The sequence below is a fragment of the Sturnus vulgaris genome, chromosome 9, assembly GCF_052056855.1.
Source record: "Sturnus vulgaris isolate bStuVul1 chromosome 9, bStuVul1.hap1, whole genome shotgun sequence".
In the NCBI taxonomy this organism is placed as follows: domain Eukaryota; kingdom Metazoa; phylum Chordata; class Aves; order Passeriformes; family Sturnidae; genus Sturnus; species Sturnus vulgaris.
The window spans coordinates 18,517,441-18,534,749 of NC_142251.1; the positions used below are offsets into that span (position 1 = coordinate 18,517,441).

The 17,309-nt window shown below is 37.5% G+C and overlaps 1 protein-coding gene across 2 annotated transcripts in view; it reads right to left on the bottom strand.

Annotated features, from left to right (window-relative positions):
• The window catches only part of DPYD (dihydropyrimidine dehydrogenase), a 337,856-nt gene that overhangs the window by 157,386 nt on the left and 163,161 nt on the right, over nt 1-17,309 (bottom strand). For both annotated transcript variants that reach the window (XM_014884797.2, XM_088170031.1), the window contains exons 12-13: nt 9,635-9,819; nt 2,239-2,454 (exon numbers count right to left, since the gene is read on the bottom strand). In XM_014884797.2, the coding sequence (XP_014740283.2) occupies nt 2,239-2,454; nt 9,635-9,819 (401 nt within the window). The remainder of the gene's footprint in view (nt 1-2,238; nt 2,455-9,634; nt 9,820-17,309) is intronic.

Consider the following 17,309-nt stretch of genomic DNA (forward strand, 5'->3'; position numbering starts at 1 on the left):
TTTGCTTTGAGTAGCTGGGCAGGACAGCTCAGTCTGAAATCTCCACCCACTGGTACCCCAGCCCAAGAGAGCATTCTGTTCTCTGCTGAAAACTGCACAAGATTCATGTCTACCTAATCAGAAACTAAGTTTAAAAAAAAAAGTTTGCACATTATAGCAACCTATAATATTTCAAACTCTCTACCAACTTGTTCTAGCATTAAGTCAACAAGTCTGTAACAGTCTTGTAAAAGTTAGTTCACATAAGAACTGTTGCACCTTACTGAGCTTTTCTTCCCAGTTAAAATAGTTATTTTTGAAGTATTAAGTACATGTTACTCTGATAAATAAAAGCAATTTCGCTTCTGCAGCACCTCTCAGCCAAGCATCTCAAATCCTGCCAAAAATACACCTGTGAGAAGTACAGTACTAGGAGGAATACAGTAATAGAAGAACTAGGCAGCACTTGGGTGGGACACAGCTCTATGAGACACAACACGTTTCAGGAGTTTAGGCACAGAGTACTGCTTCCTGCTGAATACTAGAAGGAAACTTAAGCAGATATAACAATCACTGAACTAGAATTCACTAGACAGAACTTTTCTGAACTTATTAGCTTAAATAATACCTGCAATATCTTATTGCAACAAATACTTAAAAAAAACAACTTGAAAGATCTTCATGTGAGTCACACCTCCAGAGCATGGCATCCAGTGGAACACTTTGCAGTCGCCATTTCAGAAATGACTCAGAGTCTGCTGCTTAGTATAGCACCAACATCACTTCCTACAGCATGCATGTCTTTCCTCCTGAACTCCCACCCAAGCTGGAACTCAGCCTGTGTCTGTTTAGCTCTCGAGATGCACAGTAATCAACGTGCAGTCTGGCAGGACTGCCAGCATACCAGCAATAAACTGATGAAAAAATAAGTCTCAGTACTTGCTATGGGTTGCCTGTAGCCTAGGCACTGAATAATTACAGCTATGTATGTTATACATATAAGTCAGTTGTAAACATACTTGAATGACATTTATGTCCTAGGAAGTGTTTTAATGAAGTAGATTGGAATCTCCACTGCAATCCAGATGAATATTCAGGGCTACTTCAGGTGTAAGTGACAGCAGAATCCAGCCTGACATATTTTACAGGATTCTGTAGCAATACAGCATTTTTTCCTTAGACCTTCCTCATACCAGAGGGGCACCCACTATAGTTAATTCACTTATGGTACTTACCCATGGAATGCTGGTGGAGGAACAAATCTACCTTTTCTGCTCCATCCATCAGTACCCTTGTATATCCCCCCTCTGAACAAAGAATAAAGGGCCCTTGTATCCAGATGAAAGTCAAAAGCTTTCTTCAGCCCACACTATTGTTTGTTTCTGGTGTTATATATACATACTGTTGTATGTTGCTATTACTCACACGTCAGGCCTATGTTCAAGGATTCACCTTTGCTTTTCTTCCTTTCACCACGACTCAAACCATATCTACATCTCAGCCCAAAACCTGTTTCCTTTCTCTGTGATCTGTTTATTAAAGCTGTTATTTTCTTTCACGGTCTAAACTTCTTGCTCAATCTCACTTCACCACTTTGAATACAGCAACAAGAAGTTGCAATTCTTCTGAATTCAAACAAGCAGTTACACACTTAAAATGACACAAAATGCTTTTTTTAAGGTGCCACTCTGAGCCATAGCCTCCAAGACTTGATTCTAACTCCTTCCTCCTCCACTATATGTTACTTCAAGTTGATGTCACTGTGCTCTTCTCTCCAGAGGTTTGGTTTTATGTTGCCTCAATCTTTCTCTTCCACTACCCACCCAGCCTCCTCTTTGCAGCCACATTATCACATTGCAACTGCACCTCCAGTTCAATGGCTTATCTTGGCAGCCTCTGGCACAGAATCTGCCTTCCATGAGTTATGTGACAAAGCTGTTACTCATTCCCTTTACATTCTGATACTTCACAGAAACATTTGCACTGCAGTATTTTAAAAAAAGGATTTTCTCACTTAATAGCTGGCTAATATTAGAAGTCGAGCGATATACGGGAAGAATGTAACAACAAACAGAACCAGAAATTGTGTCACTGCACTGTGGAAAGCTCACAGACTAGCTGAACTACACAATGTATCATACCCTTCCCTGCTATCTTTATGCCAGTTAGATATAACAGAGCCATTCCCCAAAGATTCAGATTTTTCAATTATACAAAGATATGGTTACATGCAAAATACACATTAAAATATTTCCTCACCTTATCCAGGGAGAATGTTTTAGTGACAGCAAAGCCCCATCCAGCTTCAAATGCTCTCCGAATCATTGAAGAACTGGTAGCAGGGGTTGCACTGGCAAGGCCAAAAGGATTTGGAAACTTCAGTCCAGCCATTTCTACACTGATATCCACTAAATCTATAGGAGTGTAGAAGAGAGGTAGTTCTGGAGCTGTAGAAACTGCAACACCATATAAGGACTGTAAAAAAAAACAAAACAAAAATAAAACAACACTAAATCACCAAAGTTATTTTTCTGACCTATTTTTATACAATTTATTATTAATCCTGATAAGGGAATAATTAATATATAATAACCCAAAGTTTAAGCATTCTATTTTCTGTTCAGACTTGCAAATCAGCAAAACATGCAAACCCTCACCTATGTAACATCTTCAGCCAAAATAGTCTTCATGCTGAAATACTATGCTATGCTGGAAATAACTGAATGACAGTAACAAAAATAATGAAGAAACATCTGGATGTACTTTACATCCTGTACTGAAAAGCCTGGTTCAGTCCAAAGGTTTGTTCAGCCTTTCTGAACAGCCACCTCTGCTCTCTACTGCAGTCAGTAATAGTGAGATTGAAAAAACCCAGGGTATGCAGACAGACCTTTTCTAGTTCTCTTTTCACATGCCAATCTCTAAAAATTATAAGAAATTGTGAAAAATGAGGGAAAGCATCATGTGGAGGTTCACTCAGCCGTAACTCCATGAACCTCTGAACGTTTTTCCCCCACTCTGAATGATTTTATATAGCCTACACAATGGCATACCTATGCAAAAATAATGCTTTAAAACTAAACCTAAAACCAGGTTTATATTTAATTGTAGTAATATGAATATACATCAAGACTGAAAAAAGTTAGAATCTGATTGCCATCAAAAACATCATATACATTATGGCTGTGCCACCACAGTGGCAGTTTTGTTTTCATTTGAGAGAGTCTTTTCTCTGAAGAGTCAGTGAAAAGCATTCAATGTATGTATGCACCTAATAATATAAAAATTGTAGAGAGAAAAACTTTTTCCATGTATGGATACTGAACAGCATCCTAATCAGGCTGTGGTGGGTAGAATTTAAAACTTTGTTCACTCAAATGATTGACTCAATAAAATCACAAAGAAACAAAGCAGGAATTTCCAACACAGAGAAACCCTACACTGTCTGTGTTCCTAATAAGTCACAGCTAAAACACAGCAGTTTCTTTTATCTTTAAAAAGAAGATTTTTCTTAGCAGGACAAAATGAACCAGTACTTAAAGTTTGGAGAAGATTTTCTGTAGCAGACTCAAAACCCAGCCACTCAGGAATTGCTGCCATTTGGGTTTTTGGATTTTTTTTTTTTAAGGAATTTATTTAATCAATTTTTGTCTGTGAAAACTGGTGAGGAGTTTGTCTTTTTTTTGTGCCTTTTGTTTCCTAGCTGGTTTAAAACCTGAGAGTTCATGTCTGTTTGTTTTTGGGACTGTGTGGATTCCCCTCACACTATTCTGACCCCAGATCTTTGAATCTTCAGACAAAGAGGATACATTTTGGGGCCAAATTTCCTGATGGCTTAAAAGCACTGAAAGTAGTGGAATTATCCTGGCCTGTATGATGCAAACCTGAATGGGTCCCTAATGTTAAACCTTTTGAGAAAAGCTAACTTCTAAAAATCCCTAACACTTGGGCCCAAACTCTCTTCAGTATCATGACCTGTCTCAGCTGGAGGCCAATGCAGGTACACTTCATAAAAAGCCAAACATGCCCCATTTCTTCCTTCCTGAGTGCTCACTGCTTCCTCCATGTCATACTCCACAGGGCTATTTTTCTACACCAGGAAAAAGAGTTCTTCAACAGCCAAACATCCTGGCATTCTGTTTCTCAAAAGCTTTTGTTAACTAGCAAATTGAAAAAAAAAAGGGGGGGGAGGGAGAATGAAAGAAAGTTTTGTCTTTTTATCTTTTTATTACTTTGAGTTTGATTTCATCCTTTTAACTTTTTTCTTAACTAATATTTCAACTGTAAATTGTTGTTTGCAGTGCCAAAACAGAAAATCCTGGATCACACAATTCAAATTAAAGCATTTTTTAAATGCTAGCACTTTTTGTCTCCTACATATCTGAAAGTCCATTGAAATCAACACTGATATACTGAACTCTTACAAAAAACTCTTGGATTTTCATTCTGTAAGAATGACATTAAAGAAAGACTTAAGGGAAATTGTTTGGTCAACTCCACTCTTTGTGCAGATGTGAGCAATAAACGAAATTTTCTACTATGAATTAATTTGCTATTCAGAATTATTCAAATATCCTCTGTGAATACATTTCAGTCTGAGGATTGATCACAAACTATTCATAGTTTGTACAACTGTAAATATCATTTGTTATAGACAGAGGCAGAGAGTGCTGAATATGAAGCTGAAGTTCCATTGTACTGTTTCTTTGCCCAAGCAGGACAATTAGGAAAAAAAAAAATAAAGCACCAAAGCAGTGAAAGAATTTTGAAGCACATGGTTGAAAAGAACCCATGTAGGAATAGGCCTTGCCTCCTGCATGCCATCATTCAAACCAATCTAAAGCCACTTCCCAAACCATATATAGGGGCCCAATTTTCCTGCTTAACTTCCCTTCCAAAGAGCAGAACCACAAAGAATTCCACCCATATGCATTCAGGCCCTTCAAAATGTGCCTTATGGTTTGTTAATGATGAAGTCAACCAAGCAGAGGTGGCAGGGGGAGAAATATAAAAGGTTTCAATAGAATAAACCAAGTATCTAAAAACACACAGGGCAGGATGCAGCTGAAACTTCAGTTGTCAGTGGCAGTACATCTTTGGAGATTTATCCCTCTCCTTCCTATCACTTCCTTTTTTGCTCTGCTTTTTTGCTGTTTTTTTTCCTTTCAGGACAATGCTTATAAAATAAATAGATTTTATAAGCCTTGATACATTGTTTTCTACAAAGCAAATTTTTTTCTACAAAGCAAACAAAAATGGTATATAGCTTCCTGAAAGTGAAATCATCTTTATAATGAAGGATTTCCCTGACATTGCACAAACAAATAGGAAAAGAGAGCCTGCAGGCAAGAGTTTATTTATAATAACTCTTCTCTTGATTTTTAGAAGTAGAGGACAAAAAGCATGGCCCATTCTTCCTCTTAATTTGATGCCAACCAGCTGAGCTACCAATATTGCAGGTACTTGTTGTAATCAGAACAATTTTTTGGAGACTGGAACAGGGTGGGGAAGAATCCCCAGCACATTGCAAGCACTGGGTCTGCTTTTCTCTAAACAGGGTAAAGGATTGGCCTGAAGGCAAACACACGAGCTGCTGTACAGGGCTGAGAGACAGAAACTCAGCTTTAGACCTGATGCAATTTTTGACATTAATTTTCATTAGATGGAGAAAATTCCTAACCAGAGTGATATGGTCTAACTACATTTCCTTGCCTTTAACAAAGACAGACTGTGAAAGCAAGTAGTTGTATTACTGTTATTTTTCACAGAGAGACTTCTCCACAAGTCCTACTGCCTGGAAGAGTTTTCCTGAATACTTCCATCTTATTCTGCCTCTCTCCATTTAAAAGTCTGATCTTAAAACATGTCTTTTCTCCCCTGCTTCTGCTATCCTCTCTCCAATTATCCATTAAATAGCTTTGTGGTAAATATGTTTATATTATTTCATACAATCTCTGAATGGTTGTGGTTGGAAGGACACCTGGGGACTATCTTGTCCAACATCCTTGCTCAAAGCAGTGTCAACTACAGCAGGTTTGCTCAGGGCTCTGTCCACTTTGACACAGATTTTCTAAGCTTTTTCCTGGTTTTCTCTTTCTGTAACAGACATATTGCTTATTCAGAGGTAAGCAACTGAATTATCAGGCTTCCTGAACCAGCCTTTAATTCATCTTTTTTGCAAATGGTGCTTTATTGCTGCATGCTAGTGTTTCATATGTTGTTCTAGCTAAACAAAGGGACATTCATTTTTTTTCCTGCAGTTATCCTGAAAAGAAACAGACAACATAACTAATGGCTTCAAATTCAAGCTTCCTGGGAACCTCCCAATTCTGGTATTGATTATGAAATAATGTATATTCATGCACACTCAAGGAATATATGAGAATGGTCAATCTTGATACAGAATCAACACTATACTCTTCAGATACAAAGCCCATATATTTTCTGACAGCTTAGGTAAAGAAAAAATAGAAAATATACTATCATGGTTCAAAATAACACCATGATGTGCTCAAAATTCATCTCGAATAATGTCCTAGTGAAGTGCAATTTATATCAGTTGGGATCCAGACCTTTATTCTTTAAATGCATCATGTACATTTCAGTCTAGGAAAAATATAAAAGAAACTTCCACACTGGAAGGCTACAGCAAAGAAGAAAATAGATTTAAATAAATGAGAACTTACCGTGATTTAGGGAAAAAAAGTCACTTTAAAAGAGGGATTTTAGTGAGAAGAAGATTGCAGCTTCACTGTCATATATGGGAAAATAGCCCACAGGTTAGTGTATGAATCGAGCAGGAGTGAAGCATTAAGACTGGCACAGTCATCCAAGAAAACAACACCGAAACTGTCTTTGCCCTCAAGATAGGCATAGAAAATTAAAAGTTAGTCCTGCAATAATTGTGAGTTACCCTGAATACAACTATTATAAATCCATTCATTGATCAAAAAGAAATGTATGGTCAAAAAGAAAGCCTATATCTGCACAGGATCATAAAGTCACTGTTGGACAAAAGTGAAGGCTTACAATCCCCAAACTAAACCAATCACTAAGATTATTTAATTGAAATGTTTACGTCATTCATGGAATAACAAAAGAAGGCTGAATTGTGACAAAATGTGAGTAGTAGAAAGTTGCAAGAATTGGGCTGATTTTGTTTGGACCTCTGAAGACTTGCAAGGAACAGTTCTAGAAAGACTGGCTGTATTTCCTAACAGGTTCTACTACAGCTATCCTTAGTTAGGCTTTGACCGGTCATGTTTATAGAAACTAACCTGACACAGCTGCAGGCAACAATTTTTAAGATGAACCTATGCCTCATATAGTGGGAGGAATATGTTAAGAGGCAGGAGATATTTAGGCAACTAATGATGGAAAGTTTCCAGCATAAGAGCAGCCAAGAAGCTTCTGTAAATAACTCTCAGTATTGAACATAAGGCATTTCTGCTGAAGAGTCCTGGAGTCTGGATCTCACGCCTGACTTGACCACGTGCCAGAGCTTGCAGTGACTGGAGTTTCAGGGCACATATCAGCCCCATCTGTTCGCTTAGCCTTTTGCCTGGAGTAGGTTGGGATACAAGCAGCGTGCTGTTCAAACACTGCATTCTGCAAGTAGTCAGCATGGTGGGTTTGAGTTACACTCTTTGACATTGTCTTGGATTAGTTGAGAAATCCTATAGAATAGTTCTATTTTGATGAAGACTGACTGCATCATTTATAGATGCTGGTGCTGAGATAGTTGGTGATTTTGGAAACGGTTACTTACTCCTTAACGAAACACAGACAGTATCAATGCATTTATTTAAAATTTAATGTGTCCTTGATTCAGACACTCAGTTCAGAGGATGGTTGCCTACTTTAGAATCTCACAGAAGACAGAAAATAAGGTGGTGTGTAAGGGTATTTTTTAATTTGCTTTTGGAAGTTTCCAGAATGTACTTCAGCTGTGAACTGAGTTCGTGTGCACATGAGCACAAAGGCAGGCACGTGTGCACACACCTGTCCCTACAAACAGTAGGGTAATAAAACCCTTCTCTAAACAACTTTTTTAAAACAAACTCCTCCAATCACTAAAATTTCTACCAGGTCAAAACACTGGTGAAGTAAATTGCCAAATTACAGCATTTTGCACCACAGCAACCAGATTTTACAAGGGCTGCACATCCAAATAAATGCCCTTGGGCAACCCATTCATCTAACAGCTGGAAAGGTGACACTTGACATTTGGAAACTTTCCTGTGAAGATTGCTGTAAGGCTTTCCCATTAGCTTCCTGGTGAGACTGTAAGGTTGAATAAGCTGCCTTGAAACCTGCAAAGGGTAACAGAAATGCTCTAATATCACAAGTCTGCTTGATTTAAAATTCTAATTCTCAATCCATGACTATTCAGATTTTTTCCAAAGTATTAAATACATTCGGGGTGGGGGGGGCAGGGGGAAGCTTTGAGGAGGAACCAACATGGTAAGGGAGGGTTTTACAAATGATGCCTGTATTTCTAAGAGGTTGAATAAGGAGACAAAAAGGAGGCGATACCTTCCCTCCCCTATCATAGTTACCCAAAATCACTGTGCATTGAGAAATTAAGCAAGCAGGTCAGGGATTAAAGATGTTTCACACTCAGCATTTTCATACGGTCTAAGAAGGCAGGACACAAACAGTGCTTTAGAACAAGTGCGAAAAAATATGCACAGATACTAACAACAAGCTTTCAGCTGAAGTATTTTTAGGAAGTGAAATCAGACCCCAACAGCATGAAATTGCACAAACATGCAATCAGAGAGGCTTTGAGCAGATGGATGGGGGAGAAAGACATTGAGCTGTTACAGTCCCAACTTCAGTTGTTCAAATCTCTATGTGGGAGAATGAATCATGTATCATGTTTCTTAAAAGTTCCCTGCACTACCAACACACTTTTTGTCAGTCTGCTCTCTAGGCTGTGTCTCTGTCTCGGGATGTTTCTATTCAGCTCCTCTAGACTTTGTGCTCTTCTACTAGAAAAATTAGGGCAGAGTCAGCAACATGCAAAGAGAACCAAAGGGAGACGTGGTAACCAGGTTTTTCAAGTCTGTGCATCTTACATTTTTCAGTTAAATTCTCCTCTGCATTATTTGCCTCTGTGCATTCAATGCTTAGTTTCTGTCAAGCACTTGTATCCAGTTGATCAATCTCATCAGAGCAAACTTGGGTTCCAGTGTAGATAACCTGAGCATTCTGTAAACTGTTAGTAACTAAGAATGTCTTCCCCAGGTAACAACATTGGCAGTAGTTAATTTTTACTTTATGCACTACTGGAAGATTTCACTTTTTAATACTTATGGAGCTCACTCCTTTTCCCCAATTACCCAATTAAGGCTTCTGCTCACAGTGTCTCTTGTGCAGGGAGGCTTACTACCCTTGAGTGGAATTCAGAGCTGGGGCCAAGAAAATGTTGCTTGAATTTTAGTGTTAAGATAATGTAAGTAAGCTGAGTTCATCTACCCAAACTCCAATGTGATCCAAGCTGAATGAATCTGTAATGTTCTAATCACCAGATAATTTAGGTATTAGTTTCTCAAAATTTGTATAATTAATCAAAACCACAATGAAATTATTTTTAGAAGTATCTAAAAGCAGATACAACTGGGACAGAGAAAAATACATTTGAAGAAGTCACCTGGATGTATCTGTGCATGTACCAGGAAGCTTGTTTGCCATCGTTCACGGATTCCACTGTAGTGTTGGCAATGCCACCAACGTCACCCCCAGCAAACACCCAGGGCTCACTTGTTTGCATAGTTTCTGGGTCTATTTCAGGGAGACCCCATTTGTTAAACTTGATAGGTGCCATGGCCTCTCTGACTGTAATTAAATAAATGACAAACATATTAATAAAAGAAAGAAAAAATAGTTGCTAAAATCTGTCAAATATATGCCAATAACAATAAGAAAATTTAATATTCAGAAAGATATCTCTCATTAAAGTCAAAGTCATACTGACTTGAATATTCAAACTCAGAACATACTGGAAGAAAGGCTCACTTCAAAGCTTGTTACACATATCAAGAATAAAACTGTAAAATCACAATCAAAATTAAATGGTTACAAGAAGACAAGATATTTTTTATCCTTCTCACTACAATTTCTGAATATTTTTTAGAGCGTATATTGAGATCTTAATATTTTTCATGCTGTTAGAAAACAGAACATATAGACATTTTGCAAGTGAAATATTATTGTCCTCCAAATAATGTAGATGTGAAAATAAAAAATACTTTTATATTCTATGGCGTTATACAAATGTCATTAAATACACATAAACTCTCAGGAAAATAATCTGTTAATATTTTTTTAATTACTATATTCACAAGGCACTTTAAAGAGCTTCATTACGAAAATAATCTTTTCAATAAATATTTTTAGCAAAATTTTGATGGCATCTATCAAAGTAGGGAGGTTATATAGCTTTGTCTGCAGCAACCAAACATTCTGCAATAAAATGCAGCTTAAAATTGCAATGTCCCTCAGGGACATACCACTGGCAGATGCTGATTGCCAAGGTCAATTAAACTGATGTAGTTGCACTGTCATAAATGTAAGAGAAACCTGCCAGTTTAAGATGAAGATTTCTTCAATGCAAAGGGCAAAGTCATGGTATTGTCCCAGCACACACCTCAGTAGAGAGCAAGCTTCAAACACAGCTTTCCCACACATCACAGTGATGGGATTTTCATCCAAGGTTCTGTGTCTCCTTTCACCTCCACATCATATATTAGAAGTGTATTTCAAAGTGGAGGCTATGTATAATCAGGGGCAAAATAATTAAACAGGAATCAAGGCACAAACATTGTCACCTATTTGTCCCACCTACACTCTCCTCCTCAACCATGACATTTACAAACATATCCAGAGAACTCAGATTCAAAGGAATTTTTTGCAACTCGTTCAGCCTGAATCAGAGAAGACAGTTCTAAGCTGAAAGACTGTAGCAGATTTTCTACCAGAAGTATTTAATCTATCTGCAGGACCTATTTCTTGCACAGTCTCTCCCACCTGGCATATACATGTGGCTTAAGTTGACAAAAATAATATTTGGGTAGCAACAAACTCAAGAACTTAAGAAATTATTTCCTGTAGAAATATCTAAATTATTGAAAGATGACATGGAACACAACCTTCAGACTGAGACATTTTTCATCTGGAAAATGAGGGGTTTGGTTTGTTTGGGTTTGGGCTTTTTCTGTTTGTGTGGGTTTTTTTAAAGGAAAGAGTTGGCTGATAGCAGTTTAATCAAAAAATCCTTCAGAAATCGATACATTAACTTTCTCTTTGTGCCTCAGACTGTCTGTACTTCAAGAAAGCTTTTGATCATCTTATATTTGTCATGTATAGGATAAATTACTGCATGCAGTGGTACCATCTCAGCATGTGGTCTAGACAGCTCTCACAAGTTAAATATGTACAGGCTTGTAAAGACATGTTTGGAAAAAAGCAGAGGAAAACTTGGTAGTGCAGGATTTGGAAGTGGGGATTTAATAGACGACTTCTGTCTGAGACAGGACTGGACCACAGTAAAGGTGTATGAGGACAACATGCTGTTGAAAATGTAGTCTTTCAAAAGAAATTATGTAAAACTGGAAGTTCTGACTACTTATTTCATCCTGTGGAGAAATAGGGTATTACCTCTGTTATCCTATATCTATTACATTTCTCAAATCTCCCTGAATTGCTTTGTTCTAAAATAGCTGTCTGGACATAATTGTATCAAAAGCTTTTTGAGTGTGAAGAATGCCCAACATATCTTCACCTGAAACATCTCTCCAGGTCTGGGAATTTGTCTGCCTGAGCAATATTTTTAAAATCGAGAAAGAACATTTCCCTGGTGGCAAGGTTCACATGGTTTCCAACTGCTATTGCTTTCTTTCTTATAATCTCCAAGATTTAGGTTATATTAAAAAAAGGGCATAGTTCAAAAGCAGTTTATATAAGAACTCCTAACACCCTCACGATTTGGATCTGATACAACTGGGTGGTGCAGCCGGGAGGCTGAAGGGACCAACTCCGAGATCACCTGCACAAAGAAGGGCAGACCTTGTCTTCAGAAAGGGAAGCCCCTTCTCTGCCCCTGCAAGGGTGAGAGAGAGCCCAAGAGCCAAACATGAGCTTGAACTATTGCTCCTCTGAATTGCTGTTTGACACTGAACAACAAGCAAACCAGATATTAAATGTTTGGTGCATGATTTGGGACAGAGGTAAAGAGTATCTTTAAAAACCTTCACCCTCTCAGTTTCAGTCTTCCAAGTTTAAAACTAACATATCTTTTCTCTTGAAAATTCAAACTACAGTCCTGTGTTTGTGCTGCCATCTCCTCCTCAGCCTAGTGAGATATTATATATCATTTAAAAAGATTCTTCTGGATGAAAGACATCATACAATTTAATTATTCTACTGCTATCAAGTGATGCTAACATAAATAACACCAAACAAAAGGATAGTGCTGAATATATTTTCCAAATTCGCTATATTCACAGAGCAAACAAACACAAATGGAAACACAGCAGCAAATTATAGCATTTGCAAAAACAATATTAAAATATAAGTGAATACAGAAAAAATATTTTAATTAACAAAACAAATCAAATGGAAAAGATTCCTCAAATAAAGCTTTAAAAGTGAGTCTCTGTGTGACTGCCATGACTAATTATGCATCTATGTAATGTGTGTTCAATTTGGGCTTATTTAAATAGCAGAAATGCTCATTAGCTGCAGTATATCTGTGAAGCTTCAATAAACAGTTTAATGGTTTTTATGTTTAACCAATTTCGTAAGTTCCTATAATTTTAGCTTTAGTAGCTCATTAATGTTATTTTTGATATCCATCTTACAGAATTCCTTTAAAGTGAATAGTAGCATTACTTCTGAAAAATACAAATACAGTGTAACTTTCTTCATCTAAAATGTATATTTTAGATGTATTTAGATATATTTGGACATAGATATAGAGATATTTAGATGTATTTAAATGTATATATTTACAGCTGCCACATGCACTAGCTGATTTACTGCTGACACTGCCCAGTCTAAATGCTCAGCAAATAAAGAAAGGCACAATCATACTTCCAACATTCTCTACCCCACTACTGTTCTGAACAGGACTAAGAAACTGTTTGACTGGATAAAGCTGGTCCCAGTTACAGTGGGAGAGAATCCTGATTCCAGCTGCTACTGACTTTGTTTTCTATCACCAGCAAGAAGTGTCTGATGTCCATCAAATCAAAGAACAGAATTTCTGCCCTAAGTAAGCAGGGCTTTAGAAATCATCATGAAGCCACTTTTGGATATTGGGAATGGGTAACCATTTCAGAGTGTGGAACTGCTGCACCCAAATTCGTTCAGGAAAATTATTTGTGGAGAAAAATCCTATTCCAAATGACTCAGCAGGAAAAATCCTGCCTATTTCAATAGGAATCTTTTTAATGTATATAAATTTCAGTTTTATATAACAATTTTGTTACAAATCTGGTGACTCAAAGCCTGCAGGTGCAAGGCAGATGCTGTGCTGGCAGGGAGATGCCAGGGCATTCCCAGCTGGGGTATCACAGCCTCTCTTCCTCCCCTTTACTCTCTCATGAGATATCAGTGCTTGGAGGTCACAGTTACCCAGTTGTCCGAGCAGGCTTTTTGGAGGAACTCAAAAGTCCTTCCAAATTCCCGAACTCCTGGTTTCTGTGCCATTTGGAGTTCTATATTTGATCAAAGGAAAACTAAAATCTTTTTCACGTACAAGGTTACAGCTCTGCAAACTTTTTTTCCTTTGTTCCCTAGCAAATGCTTCTCAAACTGTAGAAATAAAAATTAACTATGAGTGAGTTAAAGCATAAATTGTAAACAACATGGGAAAAGTTATCTTGACTGTATGCTGAACTATTCTAGGGGAGCAGTAAGCCTGGGGTTTGCTGCTGCAGTTTCCAAGAAAGATGACGGTTGTACTAAAAGTAAAATCAAAATATCTGAAAGTTGTGACTGATTCCTGGAATTATGAAATAAAGTTTTTCCCTTCAGTCACGATGCAATAGCTAGCTACTACCAACATTTTCATAAGACATGTTTTGGTTCACAAATAACTTACTATTTCTGAGAATTTTTTTTTACAAAGGCGGTACTTGGATTTTGCTTGCTTATTTTTCATTTCTCTTTTTTGCTGTTCCAAGAAAATAAAATAGACATTATCATGCTAAGATTCAGCATTCTGGTTACATGGGAATTCTTTCTCTTTACTGCTGCCTGCAAAACAGTGTCAAACTAAATTTAGGTTGCCAGTCCTCTATCCTGACTTAGTCCTTTGTTCTGCACTGAATTTTGTAGTGCTTTTTGAGCACTATTTTCCCTACTTTCTCCATGGTTCTCCTTGGAAATTCATGAAAATAAATCAGAACAAGGGCATCTGCTACAAAATTTTGCAGTCCAAAAGTATTGTTCCCCTTGCCTATCAGAAAGGAATAGATTAGAATAGGGTTATTCAAAGTTCAGACTTTAAAACCAATGGGATTGGTTTTAAGTAGGATGTAGAGGCTGAACACAGTGTGAAGGAGCACACAGAATTGAAATTGTGTATGTTGAGTAGCTGCAATTAGGAATGGTGACAGAAGATATTTCAGTAATTCACTAATACATTGTAAGCCTCAAAAATAAGAAGCTAAGCAAAAAGGCAAGAACCAATGTAAAAGTACAAAATTCCTCTCACTGCTCTTTATTTTTGTGAGTCAGTTACCATGGCTTGAAGGCTCTGGTCAGCTCTGCAGTTAAAATAACTCAGCTTGTGCTTGCAAAAATTTTTTTCTTCAAGAAGAAGCAAAACATTTTCTTACTCCATCTGAAGTGGTAATTTGTTGGGCTGTTTTTAACTGGTAACCTTCCTAAAACAGTCTAGAAGGCAACTCCCCTGTTTCATCTATAAGCAACTCCAGGACCATAAAGCAAAACTAGGAGTCATTTTTTTAATAAGTGATGCATTTACATGATTCCTTAGGAGAGGATGAATACCCACTAGAACTGTTGCTTAAAACTAGTAATTTTAATTTAATCAATCAGCATTTTATTTTAACAAAATGAAAAATACTAAATACTGATTGTGAATGCATGGAATCTCAGCTGCAAATTTAATAGTTACCATGCAAGAATAGGAAACATCTTGTCGAGGATAATAGACTAGAAAAAACTTTCTAACCTATGAGCTATTTCTGTTCAGTCACCCACACACTTATGGCTTCTTATAAAACTTTCCAACATGAGCATCAAGGCTGTCCTGAACACTTTGTTGAACCAGGGCTAAGTGAAATTTTAATCTCCCTGGTTTTGACAGTATTTTCTTTATTCCCTTATCAGTAGAACCACTTTTAGAGGACATAACCTGCTGTCTTGGCCCATACCAACAGTGCATTTGCAGTTCTCCAAGATGCCTTACGAATTAGGTCAATTGACAGAGCTCTTTGTATGAGCAGCAATTAACATGTTTATTCAACCTGCACCTGAGTCACCCAGTCACAAAATGATTGAGATGAGAAGGGCCCTCTGGAGGTTGCTTATTCCATTCCCTTCAAAGTTAGATCAAGTTCCAAGTGAAATCAGTTTGCTCATGGCATTGTCCAGTTTTGAGTACCTCGAGTATTTTCATCTCCATCTTTTAATGGGGAATACCTGAATATTTTCATATCTTGAATACAGAAGTGTACCTCATTTAGAAAAACCAATCAACCACACAAACAAGAAAACCACAACAATACACTATGATGTTTTGGTGGTTTTTTTTTTTTTTTCTTTTTCATTTCTTTTTGTTATGTACAGTGAAGTAATCTGGAGTTTTGGTTGTAATCCAGCTCAATAGTGAAAAGCAGATTGGACTTTCATTAAGACAGCTTAAAAAATAAAAGACTTAAAAGCAACTGAAATGGTATGCTCAAAATAAGCAGTTTATGCACTCAAGTCTTAGTTTCTTTTCACTTTCATGACATCCAAAACAAATGACTTGCATTTTCCCTTTTTATTTGATTGCTTTTCTAACAGCAGTTTCACCCAAAATACAGCATGAAACTGAGGTGTTTTGCTCACCCCCAAAGTAAATGACTCTCTTCTCTCATGATCAGCTCACTGCATGACTATTCCCCTCCCATTTTATGTTCCTATTTAAAAACCTCTCAACAATTAATTTAGACTGTGAATGCGCCCTAGGAAATACAAGACTGGCAGAGTACTATGGCTAAGCAGCACAGTAAGTTCAGTTCTTTAATTGAGGTAATTTTAACGTGGGAGAAAACAGAATCACTCCTGTATCATGGGGTCTGTGAATCACAACAAAATATATTGATTGCATAGGTTAGCATTGATTTACCACATAAGATTTTGGAAAAAACTTCCAAAAAACCTGAACACAGGGTTTTAAAAGCAACACCAACAAAATTCGCCAAAATTCTCAGTCAATCAATGCCATCATCAGAGTAGTTAATGAATCTCCTAAAAAAAAAATCTTAAATCTTCTTCTTGCTCCCTGGAGGTTAGACTGAGCCCTGAAATATGACCCACACAAATGGCAGAGTCCTTCCACAGCAATACAGCTGCAAGAGGAAAGGGAGCATGTTCTCTCCTGTGCCCTGTAGAGCCAGAGCAGCCCTGAGTAATGAGCACTGTAAATACCTGGGTGCACTCACTGTCTAGAAACAGCTCAGGATGCAAGAAACTACCCCAAAGCATTAGTAGCACACACAAGATAGGATTGCTCCTGGTATTCACTTCACATGTTCCTCAAAATACCAGGCTGATCCTTCTTTTTACTCTTCTCATGGTTGCATGAGAGTTTACCATTCTATAAAACTCAATGTTGAACAGGGAGTGCTGAGTACATCATGCAGGTTTAGAGCCTGCTTACATCACTAAGGATTTACCACTTTCTTTGATTGTAAAGATGCACAAAAGTACATTACACTATGAAATTTTGAATACCAAATTTTCTGATCTTGTGCAATCTGAGGAAATTGCCAAGTCCTCTGTCAGAGCATTTATACCCAAAGGACCATGACAACATGTCATGAGTTAACTGGCTGGCATGACCGTGTCCTGGAGAGGCAGGCACATTGTTCACTAAGGCTTTCAGAACCTCCTACCCTAGATGACTCTCTCCAAGCTGAACACCTTCTCATTTTATCTAAGTGTCTTCTGCTGAGTCAGTGTTTTTAACTTCAGAGGCACATTCGATGTATGTGCCTGAATTCCTGAAATCTAACCTAACAGTCTAAACACTGCTCAGTTCCCATGTCCTTACCTGTATTCATGTTCATCTGTCTGCTGAATGCAGACAA